General features: G+C 60.2%; 1 protein-coding gene across 1 annotated transcript; it reads right to left on the bottom strand.

The window, feature by feature from the left end:
• Positions 1-3,298: 3,298 nt before the first annotated feature.
• On the bottom strand, positions 3,299-11,275 carry Rp1l1 (RP1 like 1). Its single transcript, XM_048330975.1, has 5 exons — positions 10,688-11,275; positions 8,958-9,099; positions 5,973-7,678; positions 4,031-5,920; positions 3,299-3,946 (listed from the first exon to the last, which is right to left on the bottom strand). The coding sequence occupies exons 1-5, from the start codon at positions 11,273-11,275 to the stop codon at positions 3,299-3,301; spliced, it is 4,974 nt and encodes a 1,657-aa protein (XP_048186932.1).
• Between the last annotated feature and the right edge of the window lie 12,352 nt (positions 11,276-23,627).

Below are 23,627 nucleotides of genomic sequence, written 5' to 3'. Positions count from 1 at the left end.
CCTCCCCGCCCGCCCCCACCCCCCACGGAGCGGGGAGGAGGCCGCAGCCCAGCCAGGCCCGGCTTCTCCTCGCTCTAACCCCGGCCCTCACCGGGGCTGCGGGGTGACCTTGAGAGGCACCTGACCTCTGGGGGTCTCTGCGGGAAGTGGCCGGCCTGCACCTGCTCCAGGGCGGGGGGGGGGGGGGCGGCACCTGGGGCGGTGGCCTCCGGCTCCGAGGGCAGAGCGAAGCGATGGCTCGCTGCGGGCCCTGGAAGGCTGGTGTCTATAGACGGGGCGGGCTGTCACCTGGCCCCCCGCCGGCTCCTCTGGGGCAGCAGACGTGTGTGTGTGTGTGCGTGCGTGTGTGTGTGTGTGTGTGTGTGTGTGTTCTCCGCTCTCGGGACCAAGGAGAGCCTCGGTTCTCCCGGGACACTGACTCCGATCACGGGAGAGCTGGGGGCAGAGTGGGAAGCCTGGTCAGTGAGGAAAGCCCCACCCCCGGCAGAAACATCTGGAAGACAGAAGACTGCGTCCCCCCCGCTGTGCCGGACCCCTCCTCTGGGAGCTCGGGGCCTCTCCTTGTCTCACCTGGCTGATCCCCCCCCCCACCCCAGGAGCCCACACCTGGCTTAGAGCCCAGCTGTTGCTGCTGCTTCTCTGTCCACGGCCGGCCAGGCCTGGCACTGCAGGGACTGGTGAAGCCCGTCCGTCCGTCCTTCTGTCCTTCCGGAGGCTCAGGACGAGGCCCCCGCAGACCCCGACCCCCAGCAGCCCGCTCCGGCCATGTCTTTGGGAATGCCCGAGGGAGGTTCCATAGTTCCTGCTCCACCTCGTCTGTGCCAACCAGAGCCCTCGCGTTCTAGAGCAGCACCTCTCAGGCCCCTCCCGGGGGTCCCCAGAGCCCCGCTTCAGTGAGGCGGCGCCCCGGCCCCTGCTCGGCAGGCGCACACGCAGATACACCCGCGCGTGCACGCGCACACGTATCAGACGAGCCTGCGAGTCCACGGACCCGTTGACCTCTGACGCTCACGGTGAAGGAGGCTCACGCTGGGGTGGGGGTCTCGTCGCGTCCTTCCCACCCGACGGCCGCGGACCCACTCCGCCCCCATGGCCGCCTGTCCAGGGCTCGGATGACCGGTCCTCTGGCCGTCATGGTCAGCGTCGCCGCTGGGCCTCTCCTCCAGCGGCCTCTGGCCCCTGCCGTTCCCGTCACCCCTCGGGGGGGAAGAGCCCTCAGCCCCCCCAGCCTTCGCCTGGACCCCGCGTGGGGAGGCCGGGGGAGGCGGCGTGGAGCGACGGCGTGTGCGCGGGGGAGACCGCTGGGCGGGGGGAAGGTGGCACGGAGGAGAAGCCCCCCAGGTCGGGTGGGACCCCGGCAGAGCAGGCCCGGCCAGCACCAGCCAGGTGTGGTCTACGGAGGGTGCGGTTTCTCTACTACAGCAGCACACAAGGTGAGTTCAATCACACTTAACATTCTAATTTTTAAACCAGCTTTATTTCGTTTGTTGCCTCATCAACACGTGCCAACAGCCCGTGGAGAGTTCACTGGGGTCATTCTAGGGAGGCCGCCAGTGTCCTTTTTTTTTTTTTTTTTTTTACAGTGTACTTTGAATGGGTTCATCCCTCTAAAACACATTGTCTTAAGTGCACCAAGTCAATTTAACCATTTAAGTTTTCAACCATTGAGTCATTTACTTTTTTTTTTTTAACCATTTAGCCATTTTTTTTTAGAGTTTTCTTTCACACTGCCATGCCACGGGGCATACTCAAATAGTATGTCATTTTTTTAAGCGACAAAGGGCAAATGAAATAAATTTATTTAAAAAATAAAGCTAGGATCTCAGTAGAAAACTTGGTAAAAGGCATATGCATAATTTATGTGCAAATGGATTTTTAAATATCTAGAAAAAATTTCCATGTTGTTCATAATCAAATACATCTAAAACAGCACCACATTGAAATGCAGTGCTATTTATGCCCATAAAATTAGCAAATGATTTCTCATTTTAAGAACAATATATAAAAAAAAAAGAGGACAGGGAGGGCTAGGTGAAGTTAATTCATACTTTTAGAAAAACAATCGGTCCAAAGTATATGAAGAACATTAGAAATAGTCACATCAAGGCTCACGCCTGTAATTTTAGCTACTCAGAAGGCTGAGATCTGAGGATCACAGTTCAAAGTCACCTGGGCAGAAAAGTCCCTGAGAGACTCTTATCTCGAATTAGCCACTCAAAAACTGGAAATGGTGCTGTGGCTCTTAGTGATAGAGCATTAGCCTTGAGCAAAAAGAGCTCAGGGATAGCACCCAGGCCCCACAACTGACCAAAAAAAAATCACATTGTGTAATACAATCATCTCAGGTCTGAGAATCCAAGAAAGAATCACACGTTCAGGGGGGAAAATTCAGAACAAATTAATGGAAGCATAAATAGCCAACATCAGAGAAATAATGCAGTTTAGTTAATTTGGTGCACGGCCCCTTACTTTTTTAGCTCAAGGCTGGCGCTGTACCATTTGAATCCAGGTCCCCTTCCGGCTCTTTGCTGGTTAATTGGAGACAAGAATCTCACAGACTCTCCTTCAGGGGCTGGCTCTGAATTACAGTCCTCAGACCTCAGCTTCCTAAGTAGCTAAGATTATAGCCACCAGCCACCCGCACCTGGCTTAGCAAAGGATACACCTCACAATGGAACAGTCTTCACTGGCTAAAAGCTAGGCTTAGGAAGCTCTGGGGATTATTTAGGTGTGTTATCTTAAAGCAGACTGTTCCTTTTCACACAGGAACAATCTCAACTGCAGATGCCAGGACCAGGATGGAGAGGAATACTCCAGTTACTACCAGAACCCTGCATTAGCAGAGGGGAGACCGCAGTTCCTCCTTCCTGAGTTTTTGCACTTATATCCCCCACTTAAAAATAAAAATTATGAATTTAGAGGGGGGGGAAAACCTCTGGGGGCTGAGAATAAACTTTTTTCCAAAGACCCTGAATTTATCTACTTTCCCCAAGTATCCACATCTGCAGAGTCGCCAGAAATAGTCCAGACCAGCAAAGGGGGAGAGGGTGGAAAAAGCACCTGGAAGTCGAATGAGGTAAGAGCTCGGAGAGGCCGAGGAGAAAAACAACAGGAGATCGATGGGAAACATGTGTTAGGGAAAAGCCGACGCAAATAGAAACGCGGCTGGAAGGTCCCCGGTCGCTTCCACACTTGGTCCACGGTCCTTGGGTGTCTCTGGTGACTCGAGCCTGACGTCGGCTGGTAGAGAGAATACCATGATAACCAGCAGCTCCCGGACTCCTCTGCCACTTGACGCCTAGAAATCCAAGTCGTCCCGGCCAAAGCGCTCTGCCCTGTCCCCTGCGTGGGTGCGGGAGAAGCTTCCAGAAGCCCTCTCGTCCCCTCCCACATCGTCGTCTCCCTCCGCCCCCTGCACTGGAACCCCTGGGTCTGAAGCGGCTTCTTCTTGCTCCGAAGTGGAACTTTCTGGATACATGGTGGTGGTTTTTCCCTCGGCACGCGGAGCCCCCCGAGCTCCTACGTCGGGGCACCCGGGGTCCGCGCTGGCGCCTTGCCGGGAGGCCGGGGAGCGGTCTCCCGGGGGCTCTGCGACGGGGCAGCCACGGGTGGCAGACGGTGTTGGGGGGCTTGGACTCTGGGGAGCCGGTGGTGTGGGCCTCCCTTCTTGGTTTAGACTGCTCCTTCTAGAAGCTTCCCCTCTCGGGCTCGTCCCTGGATCCACCAGAGAGCCACTCTTTCCCTTCCCTTCATGTCCGTCTTCTGCCTCTGCCTGCCCCTCTTCTCTGGCTTCACAGCCCCCCTCGGCCTGTCCCCCCTCGGCCTCTACAGCGGCCCCCTCCTCCGAGCCCCGGCCCCGGGGTCCCCCCTGCTCCGTCACGCCGTCCAGCTCCAGCGCGCTGGGGGCGGCCGCCTCCCTCTCGGGGTACTCGGCGCCCCCTGCCTCCTGGGGCTGGGGGTCCTCCTTCCCGAGGGGCCTCTGGCTGTCCTCGCCCCCCTCTCCCTTCCCCAGCACCCTCGCTCCCCCCACCCCCTGGACGGCCTCCGGGGAAGGCTCTGCCCCCCCTCCTTTCTTCTTCTGCAGGATCTGCCGAAGGTCAAAGGCCTTCCTGATGGGGGCGCCCGCGGTGGAATGGGGGGGCGGGAGGGCCGCTGGCTTCCTGGCGCAGGCATGGCAAGGGCAGAACGCGTCCTCCCCCGCGGCCTCCCTGCCCAGCCCTGCGCCCGGGGCGGGCCCGTCCTCCCGGGCCGGGGGCAGCAGCCCCCCGCCGTGGCCCGGTTCTGGGAACCCCGAGAGGTTGTGCAGGCCCCAGAGACGGCGGCGCCGCTCGGTCTGCAGGGACGCCTGTGCCGGGAGAGCTGCTGGGGGAGGCGCGGGGACCGTCCTGGGCGGCGCGGTCCTCCCGGCCCGGCTGCGGACCTTGCGGAGCTCCCGCTCCGTGCTCGCGTGGAGCCGCAGGCCCACGTCCCGCGTGAGCTCGGCCACCACGGGGTCCAGCCCGCCGCCGTCCTGCAGGTCCCAGCGCGCCCGCAGCTCGCCCGCGGCCTCGGCCAGGTGAGCCAGGAAGGCCTTCTCCATCTTCCGGAGCAGCTGGGACACCCAGCGGGGGTCGGGGTCCCGGGAGCCCCCGCGGGCCGGGGCCGTGCTCTCCCTTCCAGACGCGGGGCCCATCGGAGCGCCTCCGGACGGCCCTTCCGAAGCAGCCTGCCCCGGCGACCCGCGTGGGCCCTGCCTGCCACGGGAGTCCGGGCCACTGGAACCTTCGGGGGGCTCCGCGGGTCCCTCGGGGCCTCCTCCGGCTTCCTCTTCCGGCACCCCCGCGTCTTCCGGCGAGCCCTCGGCGTCCCCAGAGCGAGCCCCGGGCGCGCCTTGCTGGAGGGCTCGCTCCTCCTCAGCCCCCCCTCCTCCCTCCGTGCGCTCTGCCCGCGCCTCCTCCGGCCCCGGGCCTGGCTCCTGCCTCCCGCCGTCCCTTCCCGGCTCCTGGAGGTGGGGGGCGCTGGTGGGGAATCTTGGCGGTGGGGCGCCCAAGTCCTGGGGACACCTCAGGGTTCCAGGATCTGGCCCGTGGGAGGCTTTCGGGGGCGGCTCCGTGGCGCAGGGCCCGCTGCCTTCCCCGGAGCCCCCCGAGCCCCCCGAGCCGCTGCTGACGTCCACGCCCGAGGAGGAGGTGGGCGTGAAGCCCTCCGTCCCCGGCAGGGCCTGGGGGGACGCGAGCACCCCAACGCCCGCGTCCCCGCGGCCTCGCGCCAGGCCGCCCCTTGGCCACAGGGCTGGGGAGAGCTCGCTCAGTAGCTCCGGGCACCCGGAGGAGCCCGGGCGCCTCGCTTTGCCAGCCGGGGCCCCGCGATCTTCGTGGAAGAAGTGGAGCCGGGCGAGGCAGGCGACCAGGGCCCCGGCGGCGCGGCCGAGCCTGCGGGCCGCGGCGCTCGACACCTCGGGCAGGCTGCTGGGCCGGTCCCGCCCGACGCCCAGCAGGGCCTTCACCACCTGCGCGGGGGCGGCCGCCCTTCCGGGAAGCGCCCACGGGCTCCCGCCAGCGCGCCCACGGGCCCCCGCGCCCTCTTGGGCCTCCCGGGGCTCGGACGCCTCTCCTGGGGCCTTGCCCGGGTGGGGGGCGGCTTCTGGCTCAGGGCCCGTAGGGCTCCCCGCCGGGAGGGCCTCTGCTGGCTCCCCCTCCGAGGGCCGCCGGGCCCCAGCCAGCGCCACCGAGCCTTTCAGAGAAGGGGCGTCGTCCCCGGGGCCCTCCTCCGCGCCCAGGCCCTCGGGGCCGCCGCCGCCCGCCTCCGGGGGCTCCCCCAGCGCCCCGTACCCCATGAGCACCGGTGCCTCTGGGATGTCGTCCAGCCACCCCCGGATGATGGCGTCCGGCGAGCTGTGGGGCAGACGGCCGGGCCCCGCGCCGGGGTCTTCCTCCCGCGCCTGCGGGGCGTCCGGGGCGCGAGGACAGGTCCGCGGCCGCCCCCTCCCGGGCCCCGCCCCGCCGTCCGCCCCGCAGCTCGAGGGGCGCGTCCGTGCCCGGGGGGGCTGCCCCGGGGGGGTGGGGACGTAGCTGCTGCGCCCCCAGCAGGCCTGAGTCGGGTCCCCCAAGGCCGGGCCGGCCTCCGTCCGTGAGCAGCGGCCGCTGGGGGGGGGCTCGGGACTCCCCACCCCCGGGACATCCATCCAGCAGGACGGAGGAGGGGGAGGAGGAGGGGGAGGAGGGGGGCTCGGGGGTGCTCCCAGCCTCGTCCCCCAGGCTGCCCGCCCCTCGTGTGGGGGCCGAGGAGTGCCCCCCGCACTTGGTCTGCCCCGCCGGCTCCTCAGAGGCCACCCGGGGCCGATGGGACCCAGAAGCACCGTCCGAGTCACTCGCGGCCACCGCCAAGTCCTGGGAGCCAAGGGCGGGTGGCCTCGGGCCCCCGGGAGCCTGTCCTCCAGCCCGGGGTGGGTTCTGGGGAGAGCCTGGCGTCGTGCCGCCGAGGGAGGCCCTTCTCCGGGCGGGCGGCCTCGGTGCCGGCAGGGCTGCCGGCCGGTGTGCGGGGCAGCGCCTGGCACGGCCTCTCCGGGCTGCCCGGTGCAGGGCCGGGAGGCTGGGCGGGGCCGGGGCCGAGGCTGGAGGCGGGGTGGAGCCTCCCTCTGCACCCCAAGAGCGCGCGTAGTCCAGACTCCGGGGGGGCAGCCGGCTCCTGGGCTGCTGGCACCGGGCGCCCGGTCCGCACTTCTCCGCCCGGAGGTCCTTGTGGCTCCCAGACGAAGGGCTGAGCGCGGCGGCCCTGGGGCTGCGGGCCTGGGTGGCCTTCCCCCGGGAAGCCGCAGCTCTTCTCGGGCAGGCAGGATGCTGACCACCCCCCTTGCCGGTCTCCCCGGGAGGCCCAGCGCTGGCTGATGAGTCAGAAAAGGCCCTCGCGACACCCCGGGTTCTAGGCCCCAGGAGGCCACGGGGCCCCCGTCCCTCCGTGCACGGGCCTTGGCCGGCTTCCTGCTGCACCCTGCTCTGCGCGGCACTCGCAGAGCCTGGGCACGGGCCGCGGCTGTCTCCCCCACTTTCCAGGGCCCTGGGGTCGCAGGAGTCTGTCTCGGAAGTGTCAGCGTTGGCAGCACTCGAGGCCGGGCCGATGCTCTCCGGGCCACGGGTCCCTTGGCGCCTGTAGTACCCGCAGTGGGCGCGTTGGGTGGGCACCCAGGTCCTCCTGGGAGCTGGCTGCCCCTCCCGGGGGACGCACAGCGGGTTCCTCCAGATGTCGTAGCTGGGCCCCGGCTGCCGGTCTGTACCGAAGGCTCCCCGGCACCCTGGCGGTGCCCCAGACTCCACAGAGCCGCAGGGACGGCCCTCCGGCCTGCGGCAGGGAGGCCCCGCGTCTCCGGGGACCGCCGAGCGGGCGCCCGCCCAGCCCAGCCTCTGCGACCACAGCAGGGCGTCCTCGCCCAGGAGCTGGAAGCGGACCTTCATCTCCACAGACAGGCTGCCGTCCTCGTTCACGTGGACATTCTTCTCCACATTGTCGCCGGCCACCAAGGGCCCGGGGCGGGTGGGCACGTCCCCAGGGTGGCTGTGGGGGGCAGGCCCCGTGCAGGCAGGATGGCCGGAGGGGGGGTGGTCACCAGACTTGGCTGACAGTGAGGAAGACGGTGGTGGCTTCCCCCCAGATCTGGACCGCAGATGGATCTCGCTCTGTTTGGCCTTTGGTCCCCAGCGACCTGGTACGCAGAGAAGAGCGAGAGAAGAGAGGGAAAGCAGTGAGCGGCAGGAGCGTAGTGCAAGAGCAAGGCCGTTCCCAAAGAACCCTCTGCAGGGGTGCCGTGGGGAGCCGCAGAGCCACAGAATGAAGTCTGAACCCAGCCCCCCCGGCTGCCAGCCGCCCGTCGAGGCGCTGGAGGCAGAACGGCCTTCTGAACGGCCAAAGATGGGCAGCGCTGTCCGTCCGTTGGCTCGGTAGGTTTGCTTTGACAATGCGCGGCCACGCCTCGCGTTGCGCGTTCCCTGTACAAAGCGAGCACGCTTCCGGCAGTGCTTGCTATGTATTGAGCTTAGTGCATGGAACGTGCGCTTGCGATTGTGCGTGGCGATCAATGACCCTCGCGCATCGAACTGATAAATCATTTGGGGGAGGGCCAGAACATACAATGACAGATGGATAGTCCAGCTTGCACTCCGGCGAGGCAAAGGGACTGCTGGGGACTGGAAATGGCCCTGGGAAAGAATGGATGGCTAAACGTGTCTTACCTCATCCCCCGAGGTATGCCCGTTGGGAGGGCAGGGCCAGCCGAAGCTGAGCTCATGGCTAGCAGGACAGACCCCTTGTAGATCTAGTCAGAAGCGAGCTTCGCGGCTCCCCAGAGCCCGGGCCTGGGCCTGAACCTGAGCAAGGACCTTTGCCTCCTCCCGGAGGTGCCGCAGTCCGTAACGCCACTGTTGCTCGTGTTTTCACAGAGTCTCACCAAGGCTAGGACTTGGCTTATTCACTAGAGGGTGCCTATTGTGATCCTAACCATTTTGCATCACATGTGTACGCGTATGAATATGTGTGTATGTTTAAACCACCTCCTCTGGCGCAGAGGAGGCGTTCTGGCTTATAAGTGGTCAGGTGGATGGATGGACAATCGCAGTCATCACCTGTTTGCGCCCTGTGGCCGCTCCAGGCCACCTCTGTTGCCTACAACCACGGATGACTCCACGAGGCACCTCCGTGACGTCGTGTCCACCGTGGTTCCCAAGGAAGTTGTTTTAGAGCCTAGCAACGTGACACTCGGGATTTCCAAACCCTCGCCGCCTTGCGCCGCACATTCTCTCTCGTTCCCAGCAAGTGCTCTACCCAGAGAAGGAGCAAGAGACTCCACAAATCAGGGCGGCCCGAGAACCCGGGCCACAGCCGCCGTCTCCTGCCTCGTCTCAACGGGATGCCTGCCCTACGGGACCGCCCCCCCCCCTCCATCCAGCCCAGGCTAGACTGGGAAAGAAAGCACAGACCCAACTCACCATTTTTGCTCTGTGAAGTCAGCCCGGATACAGTTCCAGTCCTGGTTTCCCCAGCATCGTCTACCTCCAGAGGCCTGAGGGCCTCATTCCCCACACACACCAGCACAGAGGGGCTATGCAGCAAGGCTTGCAGACAGTCCACCTGGAGAAGACCAGCATGGGGTCAGACACCTGGCCAGCATGCCCCTCTGCTAGCCTTCCTGCCCCAGCGACTCCTCCACCACTGTCTGGGGCCAAAGCTCCCCCACAGAGCTTCTTCCCATAACACCATCTCCACCAGCTCTGCGTCCATGACTGCATTTCACCATGGATGGAAAGGAGGGCAGCCCCCCCCCCCGAGCCTGCTCCTGCCCCCATGTCCCCCGCAGAGTGTGTCTGCACAAGCAGCCACTGAAGAAAGCTCCCTGGCCCCCACAGGGAGACCTGACTCAATGTCACACTGTGTTCCCAGCTGGACAGTCCTTGCTGCTGCCTGGCCTCTGTGTCCAGTACAGTCTAAGCCCACTGCCTCTGCTCCCCACAGCACGGCTCTCCTCGGAGAGCCCTTCCCTTCCTGGGTCCGACGCTCTTGTCCAGGCCCCTGTTCTTCAAAGACCTCACCTGCCCCCCCCCCCCCCCGAGGGCTTCGTACCCAACGGTCAGCACTACTGATAGCGTTCACTGCCGTTTGTAGTACCGGGGAATTGAATGCCATCTTTCAAGTGCAGAAGATGGTCTTTCTCATTTCCTCTGGTTAGAATGGCACACTCCCTCACAAGGAAAACGATGTACGCCTTTGTTACACCCCAGATCTTTCAGTTGGTGAGAAATGGAGTGTCAACTGCTAGGCATATTTCTTCTTCGATTTAGATTTCTAGCCCATCTCAGAAATACCAATAGGACCCAATTTATTCGTATAACCCTACTTCTTGGGGGCGATCTGGCTTGTTGAGGGGGAGGAGAGGCTTGAAGTCAATGTGGCGCTCCCATCACCGGGAGAGAAGTAGGGCCATTTGGGGAGAATCGGATCTAGGATCTAAAAGAATGTGCACCCTGCAGAGTACTGAAAAACTGATAGTCCAGACACAGCCCTCCCTGGGGAGAGTGAGAGGCCATCGCGTTCCCAGAAGCTCTAAGGGCTACGCACGAAGTGACTGCGAAAACACGCGGGTAGCTTTGCTCTCGTGCTGGACAAGCGAAACGAGTGAAAGGTACAGAGACAGGCCTGTGGTTGACCAAAGCCCCGTCCGTTGTCCGTACCTACTTCTGGACAGCTACCGGGCCTCGTGACAGTCACCTTCCCGTGCCTGGGTCATGTCAATGGCGGGCAGTGCGGCTGGGAGGGGCTCCACCCTGGCCGGCGGGACGGAGGCCTGTTGGATTGACCTCACCTCTTCACTGTGACTTAGGGAAATCAAGAGTACAACTTCTTTCCTTCTAAGGGGCCAAGGGACTTGTTTAAGAAAGAGTCAACCAGGTGTAGGTGGTTCACGCCTGTCATCCTAGCCACTCAGGAGGCTGAGATCTGAGGATCCCGGTTCAAAGCCAGCCTGGACGGCAAAGTTCAGGGGACTCTTATCTCCAATTACCCACAAGGAAACCAGAAGAGGTGCTATGGCTCCAAGTGATAGAGCTCTAGCCTTAGCAAGAAAAGCTCAGGGACAGTGCCCAGGCCTCAAGTTCAAGCCCCATAACTGACCAAAAAAAAAAAAAAAAAGAGGAAAAGAAAGAGTCAGACCCCGTCGGCTCACCTTTTCCCCACTGGTTGTGTACAGCTGTTTCACGGGGAAGCGCAGAAGGTCGGAGGCCCTGCTGAGGAAGGCCGCCAGGCTCCTTGTGTTCCTGTGACTGAGAACCGTGCCCCTCCGGGACCTGGGGTCCCCATTCTTCACCAGGGTCACTCTCCGTGGGGCTGTCGCGCCCAGTGTCTCCCGCCCACCGGTGAGACCCCAGGACTGCAGAGCGGAAGAGCTGCTCCCTGGGGGCCGACCTGGCCCGCTGGGGGTCTTGGGGGGCTTCCTGTCGGAGCAGAGGTAGCAGCCTCCATCTTGGAGCTGTTCTAGGGTGCTGAGGCTATGCAGTCCCCGGGGCGTGGTGACGGAGCGCACCCCGAAAGACAGAGGCATGCGTCCAGAGAGCTCATCCATCAGGGCACCGAAGGTCTTGAAGGCTCGCTGGTGAACGGCCACGCGAACCCCGGCACACCGGGGGTCCCCTCGCTTGAAGAAGGTGATCTTCTTGGCCGGGGCGACCTTGGTGACCGAGGGAGTGCCAGCCGCGGAGGGCGGGAGGCGCTGCCGGCGGCCCGGGGCCTGGCCGTTGCTTGGGGTGCTGTTCATGATGAAGAAGCCCAGGCAGCCGCTATGGGTGAAAGGGGAGAGGGGTCAGAGGGCGGCTCACGGGGTGCATTTCCTGTCTCCCCCCTTTGCGCAGAAGTGCTTCCTGTGATCTCAAACTGGCTCCGCTAGGCTGTGCAGAGGCAGCTGAGTCATCTGTGCAAAAGGACAGAGATTTGGCCTTGGGCAGAGCTGAGTTCAAATCTCAGCCCCACCCCTTACGACTTGGGTGGCGCCATGAGGGAATCTGGGCTGAGAGTCCCCCGCCCCCCACCCCCAGATCTGTAGGGTGCAGCCCAGTCGCTCTGCACAGTTATAACCGTTAAACGAGGTGATGCTTATAAAGCACTTGGCGTAGAACAAGCCTGCCACAGCTGTCCCCCTCCCCCTCCTTTCGCCATGTCTCTCGCCCTCTCCCGCCACCTTCCAGCTACGCCGAGTGCTTTGTGGGTCCTGCCCTGAGGACGTCTGTAGGCCTGGCAAAGGCCACGAGGCATAGGGCAAAATTTCCCGCTTCTCCATGCTTCCCGCGGGGGGGGGGGGGAGGCCTCACCTCCTCCCCTGCCGTGTGACCCCGAGATTCACCGCGGAGATGGCCCCCTCGCTCTGCCCTGCCACTCGGGGCCTCCCACGTCCTGGGATAGATCCTCTCGGGCCCACGCCACTGAGGTCCAGGAGGCAGATCCTCCCCTCTCCAGGGCGCCCAGAACCACGCGTGACCCAAAACACAGCCCAGGAACCAGGGATGGAAGACAGTGGGGCTTCCCAGACCTTCCTGCCTGCGCCAGGCCGGGCCTGCCACGCGGGCTCCTGAGGGGCAGCCAGGCCAGCGGCTTTCCCGGCTCCTGGGTGCTCAGAGCCTCATCGTGCATGCCACGGCCGGGAGGCCCTCTCTCTACCGCCATGGACGCCGGGTCGCGGTCACCAGGGCCGTGTCTTCCTCCTTGGTCTTCCCTCTCTAGCCCCATGCCCCTGCAGGGAAGGCACTCCCCTCTCCTTTTCAAGATCTTGCTGCACAAGAGCCTTGTCATCCTCGCTCACCTCTGTCCCAGCTACACCATCGTCTTTCCCAAGCTCCCCCCTCCCCGCTAATCCCTGCAAACTGCTCTCACTAGGCCTCCCAGCAGCTGTCACGAGCTGTCACCCTCCCGGGCCCGCCTGGGGGCATAGCTCCTCATCCCCACTCGTGACTGCAGGTGACCCAGAGGGACAGGAGGTACCCCATTATCCCCACCACCACCACCCCACATTCACCATGCCCCCCAGCGTCACCAGGCCTTGGGATGATCGTCAACGTCTCCACACTCTCCATGTCCTCGGTGTTCCCCCTCCCCCGGGGCTCCTGCTCCCGAGCCTGGCCTGTGCACCGGACCCTGCGCCCAGTCCTCTGGGACAGGGGCTCTGCGGGAGTGTCCAGGGCGTCAAGGCGAGGCAGGACCTTGGCGGCGGGAGCCCAGCCCCACGGTGCTGGGCCAGGCCTGGGCCAGGGCGCCCGGCATCTCAAGGGCCTGGTTGTCTCTTTCCTTCCACCATTCTCCTAGGAGACAGCCACTTTCTGAATGGGGATTCCTCATCTCCAACCGGAGTTCTGGAAGGAAGAGATGGTGAGACCCACAGGAGCCTCGCGTGAAAGGTCAGGCTGACGGCAGGAGCAGAGGGGAGGCCAGGCTCTGGGCTGGAGAAGAGCTGGTGGGATCCTCCTTCTAAGAAGTGCGCTGGGACTGTGGAACCCAGAGTGCTCTGCACATAACCCACCGGGGGGGGGGGGGATGGGGCGTGGCACTCACATCCGTGCACACACTCATACCCATAAGTAAACACACCCCAGCACTGCCAGACCCGCCAGCAGGTGGGACTTCCTCTTGTGGCCACTGGGACCAAACTGGAGAGAGTTTCTTCTTAGACGATGCTTGCCACCGCGTCTTCAGGCCCTTGGCCTGGCTAGCCCTTCGTTCCACCTCACAAGAATTTCAGGCTTAAAATATGGAAACAACCCAGATGCCCCTCCACAGACGAATGGATCCAAAAAATATGGTACTTATACACAATGGAATACTACATAGCGATTAGGAATGGTGAAATATTGTTGTTCGCAGGGAAATGGTCAGAACTCGAACAAATAATGTTGAGCGAGACAAGCCTAGAACACAGAAAACAAAGGGGCATGATCTCCCTGATATATGACTGTTAACAAAGGGAGACGGAGAGACAGTAGAGACCAAGTCTGTGAATACTGTATATGTGCTTGATACATTGTATATTGTATATATGTCTACCTGACCTAGAGAAGGGATAGAAAAACAGGACGTAAGATATCACAAGAAATGTACACACTGCCCTACTATGTAACTGTACCCTTTTTGCATAACACCTTGTAAAAAAATTTATGTTCAATTAATAAACAAATAAAAAAAAAAGAATTTCAGGCTTGATGTTGGGTGGCAGGGATTCAATGGCTAGTCAGACATGGCACCTCCTGCTAAACCCTCACAGTGTAGCGTAGCAAGAAGATGCACCAGGGCACAGGACAGCCAATGTTCTGCACGGGCACACTGAGAACTGTCATGTCCTCAAGGTGTGTCTGGAAGCAGAGAAGAGGGAAGGCAAGGAAGACTCCTCATGGAGGCGGAACGGAGCCCCCGGGCTGACGCGGAAGGACGGCCACGGGTCGGTGGCAGCAGGCATCCTTCACGGAGGCAGAAGCTGGGTTCGACTTAGGGAGGAGTCTGGGCTGGGGAGCCCTGAGTGTACCCCCTGGAGCACAGGGGACAGACAGCCTCTACTCCTGCCTGCAGACAGGCCCTGATCCGAGGACCCGGGGCTAGGTGTCAGCTGCTACGGAACGGGGCGCGCTTGGACTTTCCCTGCCTTTAGGGTTCCTGTGTTCTACAACGGAAGATGCCGGGCCTCTTGCTGGGGTCAACAGAGCCTCTTCAACTAGTGATACGGGGGGAGACAGGACTCTCCGAACCTGAGGGCTCCTCTTCCTTCCCCAGTCATGATCTGGTACCTGTGATTGTACCCCCTGCCCTGCAATGTAGAGAAGACGGGAATTGCACTACCCATGCTCAGGGGCACGCAGGCTCCATAAAGGTGAGGCTAGGAGAACGGAGCCCGGCCCTCTGGAAGTGGGCAGCGAGCGGGAGGGTAGCACGACAGCGTCTGGCCGGCAGCTCCACTGTCCTTCCTCGCGGGGCCACCCCGGTGGTACAGGTGAGGACATTCCAGACCAGAGGAGAGGCTCAATCAGGGCGGGAGTTCACGCCCAGCCAAGCCCACGAAACAGCTGTAAGGAGACCCCACACCACTCCTGGTACCCGCCAGTCATACCAGGGAGCATGGAGGGGCGTGGACGCAAAGCTTGGGCGTCCCCTGAGGGCCCTCGGTGCAGACAGGAGCACGCACCACACGGGGGCCCGGGAGTGGCTGGAAAGCTGCAGCAGGAAGGCTCGGTAGCCCAGTCTGAACCCCAGGGCCTGTGATACAGCTGGGGCCAGAGGAACCTGCATCCAGAGGAGGGGCGGGGTCGGAAGGGGCTGGGCCAGGAGGGATGGGACAGGGCTGAACAGCTGGAATTTGAGGAGGAAGCAGAAAGGGAAGAAGAGGAGACTCCTAGCTGTGGACAGGAAGGGGCAGGGAAGCAGAGAGAAAAAAAAAAAAACAAATTAAATGCTGGTGGAAGAAAAATGTAGAAGTCGCAGCATCCTCCCCAAAGTGACAGCCCGTGGAGAGACGGAGCAGAGGCCATCAAGGGAAGGAAATGGGCCAGCTGGAGGGAGGACCTGGCTGGTGGCTCGTGGCTGATAGACACACGAGCCGCACTCGGATTCCAGGGAGAACCAGGGCCACTGACACCCAGCAGGGTGCAGGGGAACACGGTCTGCAGGCCCCCAGCAGCCTTGTTAGCACCCCCTTCCAGCGACGGAGACGAGGAGGAAGGGGGGGCTCCGGCTGGCCGTGCCACCGGGCGGTGGGAGGAAACGGCCTGTGCGGGCCCAGAGTCCTGTCCAGGCTTTGGTCCCAAGGAGGCTGTCCCCCAGGATGCTTCCCTTTCTGTCTGGTGATAAAGGAAGGGCACGTACACGACGGCTCAGGAAAGGAGAGCTCGGGCCGGAAGAGGCCTGATACTGACACAGGAAGTAGAATCCTTGGAAACTGTCAGAAAGTAAAACAAACCCCAGTGTCCGAGCATCTTCCTGCCCACCCCCAAGACACATGGGCTGGCGATCGCTGGCCAGCTTATCTGCAGGGGAAGCCAGCTGCCTGCCGGCCCAGCCCGGGCTCGCAGGGCTTTGCTGGACCGGGGGTGTGCCGCCTGGGCTGGGTCCCCCCCACGGCAGGAAGCAGATCTGGCTGGTCTCGTAGGCGCGGTGGGCTGGCCAGCTGCGGGGGGCCCGGGCTGTGTGAAGACAGGGTGAGCCCCTGGGCTGCCCGTGGGTGCCCTGAGCGCCGAGAAAGTAACCAAGTGGGTGACGCGCAAGCACTCCCGGAGAGGCGCGGCGAGGGTGGTCAGGATGAAAGCGCGGTGGCAGGGAAGCAGGGAGGAGCTGGATCTTTTCAGGTGGTCCTGAAGACAGAACTAGGGCAGCTCTGGGCCCAGCAGCTCAGGAGGTCGCCTTGAACACTGAAACGTTCCCAGGGAGGCTGCTGCGTCGGGAGCTGCCCTCGGCTGCTCAACACAGAGACTCTTCCATCCAGAGGGCTTGGCCCGGGCAAGGCGTGCCCTCCTATCAAAGAAACCTAGGCACAGAGGCGGTGGGCCTGGTGGTGAGGCCCTTCCCGTCCTCTGGAGAGGCTACGCAGAGAAGCAAACACAACGGCTAAAATAATCAGTCAAACTTACAAACATGCGAACACCGTTCGTTTGTTTTTAGATACAGCCCAAAGCATCTCTAAGTATGAAGGTGGAAAAACAACAGTGCAAATCAGGCTAGGGGTGGTGGCTATGCCTGCAACCCAGGTATTTGGGAAATGGAGATGAATCGGGGGTCACAGTTGGAGGCCAGCCTGGGCCTAGTTAGTGAGACGGTCTGAAAGAACAAGCCAGGTGTGGCGGCTTAGGACTGTAATCCCAGCAACATCGGAAATGGGTAGTGGGTGGGGGTCTCTCGTCTCGGGATAGGCCTCAGCAAAAATCGAGAGACCCTATCTGAAAAATGGAGTAAAAAAGAGCTGAGGGCAGGATTCAAGTGGCAGAGTGCTTGCTTAGCAAGTGCAAAGCCATGTGTTCAAAGCCCAATGGCAAGCAGGAAAGAAAGAGGAGGAAGGGTCGGAGGTAGGAAAGAAGGGAGGGAGGGAGGGAGAGAGGGAGGGAGGGAGGGAGGGAGGGAGGGAGGGAGGGAGGGAGGGAGGGAGGGAAAGAAGCGTGAATGGCCTCTGGGCTTGAGCAGGCGGGAACCCCCTCCCCTCACCCCCCCCCCCCCCGTGGGGAGGGACCACACCCCCCTGACAGGGGCGCCTTGCTGAGTGGACCACGTCTCGTGCCCTAGAGTGAAGCAGTTACCAGGTGTGGGGGGGGGGAGGAGGATGGTCTCACAGCAGCAGCGCGGTGGGAGTCCTGCTTCAGAGCGGGGCACACTGCCGTGTACGTGGCGATTACCTGCCCGGGCACGGTGACACACACGTCATCCCAGCCACTCGCAAGCTGGTGGCAGGAAGGTCATGAGCTCAAGGCCAGTACAAAGTCAGGCACAAAATATCCACAAAGCTTTGGGGGCCTGGCCCAAGTGGAGAACCCTCGAAAACTCAAAGCCCGGGGCTTCATCAGGCAAAACATTTTTAAAAAGGCAAGGTCAACCAGCAGAAAGCACTGGAGGAGCAGCTGCGGAGAGGAAGACCCGGGTGGTAACTCTGTCACGGAGCAGAATGACTTCCACCTGCTCAGCCATCCCATGTACACACACACACAGACACACACACACACACACACACACACGACTGCCTGCACACACACACACGGACACACACACCAGGAAGGAACATGACACCCTGCGTCAAGCCCTTTGCAGCCCACTAGTGACAGGAATGCCACCTCAACGGCTCTTGCAGTTCCTGCCAGCAGGGAGGAGGACAGGGGTCTGGGAAAGCCCCCGGAGCAGGGCGGAACTGGCGCCTTGGCAAAGGTCCACGCTCTTCCCGCGCCGGCCCCGGCCTCCCGCGTGGCAGAGGCCCGGCACCCCTGGGTCGGCGCGTGGGCTGCCAACGGGAAGGGCCCCGCGTGGAGCAGGTGGGAATGGCTCCGCAGAGGCCAAAGGCCTCGCTCCGGCCCCCTCCCCCGACGCCCCGACACCCAGCCTCTCGGCACGGCACGGCACGGCGGCTCATTTCCTTGGGAATGTTTTTGTCGTGTCGTCCCCGTGTTTCTGGCCCTGGCGCAGGGAGCCTAGAGGCCGTGGGAGGACAGGCCCGGGTGAGGAAGGAAAGAGACGGACGGAGGTGGAGCGGACCCCGGCCAAGGAGCTGGCTGGGCGGCCGGGGAGAATCCCGTCCTCGCCACCCCATTGCTGGCCTGCCAAGTGACCTAAAGCAACCTGGAGCCACCGCAGAAATCAGGCCGCCGCGTCCTAGTTCTAACCAGGTCGGGACCCGTGACCCTTCCCTGGGGTGGAGACAGAACATTCTAGAACATCCCACTCCAGCCTTCTCTCCCTGGGGAAACAAATGGATGGAAGCAGTTGCCTGTTGTATAGGTGCACAAGAGACCAGAGGGGCAGACCTTGAACCTGGCCTTCCTAGGCAACCTCTGACCATGGGTGACATACAACACGCCCTCCCGAGAAGCCAGTTCTATCTTATAGCTTGACTGATTGGTCAACACCCAGCCTCAGTTTATCCGTGTATGCAACCATAGGTCCAGCGTGGGGGTACACTCACGGGACCCCATGACCCCATCTCCCCGGGCCCACTGACAGCCGGCGCAGTCACCAAACAGGCTCTGGCCTTGTTTCTCCCGCCAGCCCGCGGCTCGGTGGAGGGCAGAGACCCCGCACCCTGCCCGGCGAGGCGCCCTTGCTCAGGGCGTGTTGGGTGTCGAACAACGGCTGGACACAATGGCTCCCGGCTCTCGGTCTGAGGAGCCCAAGGCCTCTGCGGCCCCGTGGCAGCTCTGAGAGGATTTGGAGTCATGAGTGGCCAACCCCATGACAACACTTGGCCGTTGGTGTCCTTGGTTGCTACAGCCCCCCCCCCCCCCGCCCGGGGCTGGGACTGTCATGTGATGCACCTGTGCTCACTTGTCTGGTGGGCTGCACTGAGGCCCCCCAAAGCTGGAGGGACTTTGTGGCCTTAGGGGTCACGCTGAGCATGAGGGGGGAGACAGCCCCGCTGGACCCGGGAAGCTGCAGTGACGGGGTCGGGGGGGGGGGGGTCAGGCCGTGAGGGGCTTCTCCGTATGCTTCCTACACCTTGGGTTAAACGTCAGTAGGACGTCAAATACTTAGAGGGCTGCCAGTGGGGCTGGCAGGCCACCATGGGTCCCAGCAGGCGTCCACTGACACTGAAAGACACCCCCCCCCACACCCATCACAGGGTCGATGGTGGACAGAGTCATCCGCCAGCCCACCCGGTGCAGGAGGCTTGAGCTCCTGGGCTCTCTGCTCCTCGTGCCACCACTTGTGAACACGTCTCAGTGATCTGCTTTCTAGGAGACTGCTCAGTGCTGTTTGAGTGTGGATGATTGTTGGTCGTCCTTGGGCCTCGGTTTCCTCCTCTGTAAACGAGTTATGTGGACTCCGCACTGCCGTGGGTCCTGCCGTTGCCCGTGCCGTTGCCGGTGCCTGGTCTGTAACGGGGCCGAAGGGCTCCGGGGATTCCAGCATCTTGGCCGTCTGTGTTTGTCCAGCACAGAGGTAACTCCCAGACCCCCTCCGCGTCCTCGCGCTTCCCTCCAGCTGTGGGACCTTGGATAAGTGGTCAGCTCGCTGGACCTGGGTGCATGCTCTGTAAATGGACGCTCAGGCGGTGGTGAGGATTAGCCCACCCTTCCTACGTGGTCCCTGACTTCTCTCTCTCCATCCTCTGACTTGTATCTGTGGGTTCTGTTGGCTCAGAGACACTCCTCGGTGGTGATCCCCCTTGGAAGAAAAGCCTGGGGCCACAGGAAGGGCTGTTGTTTCAACTGCTCTCAGCTTCCTCCCTTTGTCTTTGCATTATAAACAAGCCTATTCCCCAAAGCCACATCTGATAATCCAGCTGCAGGAGGTCAGTGGTCAAGCAATCAGAAAGCTCTTAGCTGAGATTAGGTAGCTCGGAGCCAGCTCGGGGCCCCACAGTGGGGCAGAACCAACGCTGACAGTGTGTCCAGGGCTGCCCGGGCCCAGGTGCCCCGGGAGGCTGTCGGTCTGCTGGCTAGAGCTGGACAAGACTCAGCCTGTCCACATGGCTCTGGCCTCAGACCCCGGGGACTTCGGGCTTGGACGGCAGGGCCTGCACGCGGCTACACGTTTCAGCGTACCAAGCTCCCTGACCTTTGCAGCGACGTTCCAGAGCAGAGACGGGTGGAGGGAACTAACATGAGGTTCAGAGGATGGGAGGAGGAGAGAGAGCTCAGCCTTCCCTGCGATTCCCCGAGGTCTCCTCTCTGGAGGAGAGCCTCACACGGACCCCAGCCCTTCAAACCCGGCCATGAACTCAAGAGACAGCAGGATCTTCCTGCTCCGGAGCCAAGTTTTGTGATCTCAGAATTTACCTAATGTTCTCAAGCCAAGCCAATCGGGCTAAAGATATAATCACACTCGCTGTGTATGTGCTGGTATGTAAGGGCCAGAAAACTCCCCTAAGCTGTACGGGGCATAAAATAGGGAAGGGGGGGGTGAAGATCATAAAAATAGAGTTAAGCTAGGCACGGTGGTGCACGCCAGTAATTCCAGCACCTGAGACAGGGGCCGGCTTGAGACCGGAACACCACAGGACTTTCATTAGTTGAGGCTCGGCTGAGCTTTCCTGCCAAGAAAGAGTTAATGCAGCTGTTAATCGTGGCAACTTATCTGTCACATAGGAATTTATTTCCCTAAATTGGTGGAGGAGGGGAAAGAGAGTGGGGAAGTAGGAAGAGAGAGGGGGGGAAAATGGATTCGGTTCAAGATCAAAAGATGCTCTGAGATCCAAAAGGAAACACCGACTCCGGGGGTGGGGGATTTTCAGGACTCTGCATCCTCCCGATAAGGAGCTGGTTCTCGGGATGGCCTCTCCCCTGCCAGCAACCCCGGGGCTCAGGGGCCGAGCAGCCTCCCGGGGACAGACACACATGGAGAAAGCACGCCCCAAGGCCCGGCAAGACAGAGCGATGGGGAAAGAAGTGCCTGTGTTGTTTACACGTTGCCAGGTTCCACATGCGGCCAGCAGCAGGCCGGGCCCACGGCGATGACGCAGGTGAGCAGGATGCTATGGGCTAAACTCGCTTGGGCTTCGCCAAAATGGCACTCTGCACACCCACGGACGTGTGTGACGCCCTCCAAGGCTGACCGAGTGGCCAAACAGGTTGGCCTTGATGACAGCAGTGTAGACAGGAGCTGGCCTGCCCCCCCCACCCCCACCCCCCAGGGACTGGGACTCAAGTAGGAGCTTAAGGCCACAGTAGCAATGGGAGAACACCAGTGTTGCAATCACTCACTCTCTTGGGGTGAAAATGTCTGCTCCAATTGTTTGAGGATTGGAATAGTTGGAACCCCCCCCCCCACCACTGAGGACAAGCAAGGAGGATGGCCACGCGGAGGTAAAATTGTATGCAGGTAAGATCCACTGGCTGCTTAGCAGATTGGAGGAGAGGCCTGCCCGTCGGCGTTGCCTCTGCCCTTGGAGAGAGCAGGTGCACACGGCTTCTGGGCCACACAACCCCTCTTCCCAGGGAAGATTCACGCGTGGAGTGGAGGCAGAATATCCAGCGCCCCAGCCGTTCATAACTCAGGGTTCCGCCAGCGGGCTTCATCCTGGCTGTGGGTCTGCTCCGCCACTTTCCCTTGGTGTCTGGGGGAATATTCTAGACTTATTCATGTCCTCCTGTCCTCCCCCTTGTGTCATTCTGACAATGTGGCCCATGGGCACCCCGGAGTGCAAGAGGCAGCCCGGAAGCCTGGCGGACATCCCTGTGTCGGCTGCAGCCCTAAGAGCTTCGCCTCGCCCAGCACGGAGACAGAAACGCACGCAGGGAGAGACATCCCACCACCCAGGCTGAGCAAAGGCCTCGCCACCTCCGCCCACCCCATTCCAGTCGTCGCTGAAGCGACCCTGCGCCTCTCCCAGAGCTCCGACGGCAAAGGGCGAACGTAGAACACGAGCGACCCAGTTGGTGATAGCCGCAGATCCACCATCCAACCCGACGATGCGTGTGTGCGCGCACACAGTGACAAGGGCGGCTCGCACTTGACTTTGCAAACGAGACAAACCAGAGGCCGCGACTGGCAGGGGGCAGACTGGCCGCAGACGAGCCAAGCCTGCCGCCGAGTCCACGGAGCAAGGCCAGGCCCAGGCTTCCAGCGTGGGAATGGGAGCAGGGAGCAGAGTGCTCCCCGGCTAACAAGCTGCTGAGAGACCCATCCACCTGCTCCACTGCTACTTCACATGCCAGCAACTGCCTCGGCTGTTCTATCCGAACCCGGAGAGAAGCCTGGGTCAACTGGCCCCAGGTACCTGGACATCCTGAAGGGAGACATGAGTCACCGCAACAGGGGGATTGCAGAGGACAATGACCTGAGGCGGGAGGAGACCTCACCACGCACACGCTCCTCCTCCTCAAGGGGCACTGATTTCTTTTTTCCTGTTTCTCTCTTACAGACGTCTCTGTTGCTATTTGTTCTATCTCCCTTTGGAATTCTTTAGTTTTCTGTCCTTTGAAATCTTTGACAGTCGCATCTTTCTCTACAATAATTGAACTATGTTTCTGCTTACTATTGTTTCATTTACCTCCAGCCCACAAACTTCACCCCTCTTCTCCCATCTTCCTTCATTTCTCCCCTCAGCTTCTCTATTTTTACTACCTCGTGTTTAATTCATACACAAATAATTGTTTTCTAACCTCTTGCGGTACCTAATAAAACGTGTGTCCCTTTCATGTATAACCTGATTGGTGGTATGGACGACACGGCTACTTTTTTTAAACTTCATGTAAATATCAACTTTGGTGTTGAATTGGTAACTTCGCTGTTTCTGAGTGCTACATCAACTTATCACTGCCCAGACATTCCAAAATATGGAGAACAAATTGACTGAAAGACTTTAAGTACTTTAAAATTTTCAACCAATGCCTAGACCTCAAATGAACAAATCCGAATGCAGAACACACACACACACACACACACAGAGAGAGAGAGAGAGAGAGAGAGAGAGAGAGAGAGAGAACAAGGTGACATAATAGCTCAGAAAGTCAACAATCATACAACAAAGGATATCTGAGTGATAGTGAAGTAAAAGTCTCAAATGTTAAACTCAAGAGGCTAGGAATGATCAATAAAATGAAAGAGGTATGCATAAACATCTCAGAAAAATCAAAGAGAAAGCAGATAAATAGATAAATAAATCTAGTAAACAAATCCAGAGGCTACAAACAACCAAGTAAGGTGAAAAGAGATACAAATAAATAGGTGAATGAACTCAAAGGGATATAAAGAAATAGCTAAATGCAACAAGGAAGACTACAAGACATGAAAAAGTAATTCAATGAGGATCTAGAAATACCAGAAACAAAGCAAATTGACATTCTGGAAACAAAAAGCTCTGCAATTCAAATTTTAAAAATGCTCAGTTGAAAGTCTGTCCAGTAAAGTGGATCAAATGAAAGAGAAAATATCAAGACTTGAAGGAAAGGTAGGCAAAATGGGAAAAATCAGAAAAAGATAAAGAAAAAACAATGAAGACATGCAAGAATGTTGAGACTGCATTAAACGACAAAACCTACAAATTATGGTCAGAGAAGAGAAGAAAGAGGATGAGAAAGAGGCAAAGGAAGAAGCAGAGGAGGAGGGAGAGGAGGAAGAGGAAAAGGGGAATAAGGAGGAGAAAGAGAGGGAAGGTGAGAAGGAAGGGAAAGCTAAAACCATAGGTAACCCTCAATAAATTAATGGCAGAAAACTTCCCAAATCTTGAGAAAATCTAGTTATGGGAGACCTTTGCGACTCTAAACAGACAAGATCAGAATGGAACGTTCCTGTATGACATCTTAGTTAAAGCATTCACTATTGAGAAAAAGGAAAGAATATTGGGAGCTACAATGGAGAAGCACCAAGTCACCTACAGAGTACAACATCAGTACAACAGAAGGCTTAATAACAGGGGACCTCCCAATAGAAACTTAAAATCAAGCAGAATAGGGAGCTATGTATTTCAGGCTCTGAAAGAAAATAATTTCCAACTTAGATTATTC

The sequence above is a fragment of the Perognathus longimembris genome, chromosome 21 (assembly GCF_023159225.1).
Source record: "Perognathus longimembris pacificus isolate PPM17 chromosome 21, ASM2315922v1, whole genome shotgun sequence".
Taxonomy (NCBI): Eukaryota; Metazoa; Chordata; class Mammalia; order Rodentia; family Heteromyidae; genus Perognathus; species Perognathus longimembris.
Note: the sequence above shows the minus strand (reverse complement) of the source record. Positions and strands in the feature narration are given on the sequence as shown.

What these genes read in the sequence shown, in the direction of transcription:
- Rp1l1 (XM_048330975.1), bottom strand. Translation starts at nt 11,275, where the DNA reads ATGAACAGCACCCCAAGCAACGGCCAGGCCCCGGGCCGCCGGCAGCGC. An exon ending in ACACAACCAGTGGGGAAAAG is followed by an intron (nt 9,100 to 10,687) that starts GTGAGCCGACGG and finishes GGTCTTCTCCAG; the next exon opens with GTGGACTGTCTGCAAGCCTT. An exon ending in GACTTCACAGAGCAAAAATG is followed by an intron (nt 7,679 to 8,957) that starts GTGAGTTGGGTC and finishes TCTGCGTACCAG; the next exon opens with GTCGCTGGGGACCAAAGGCC.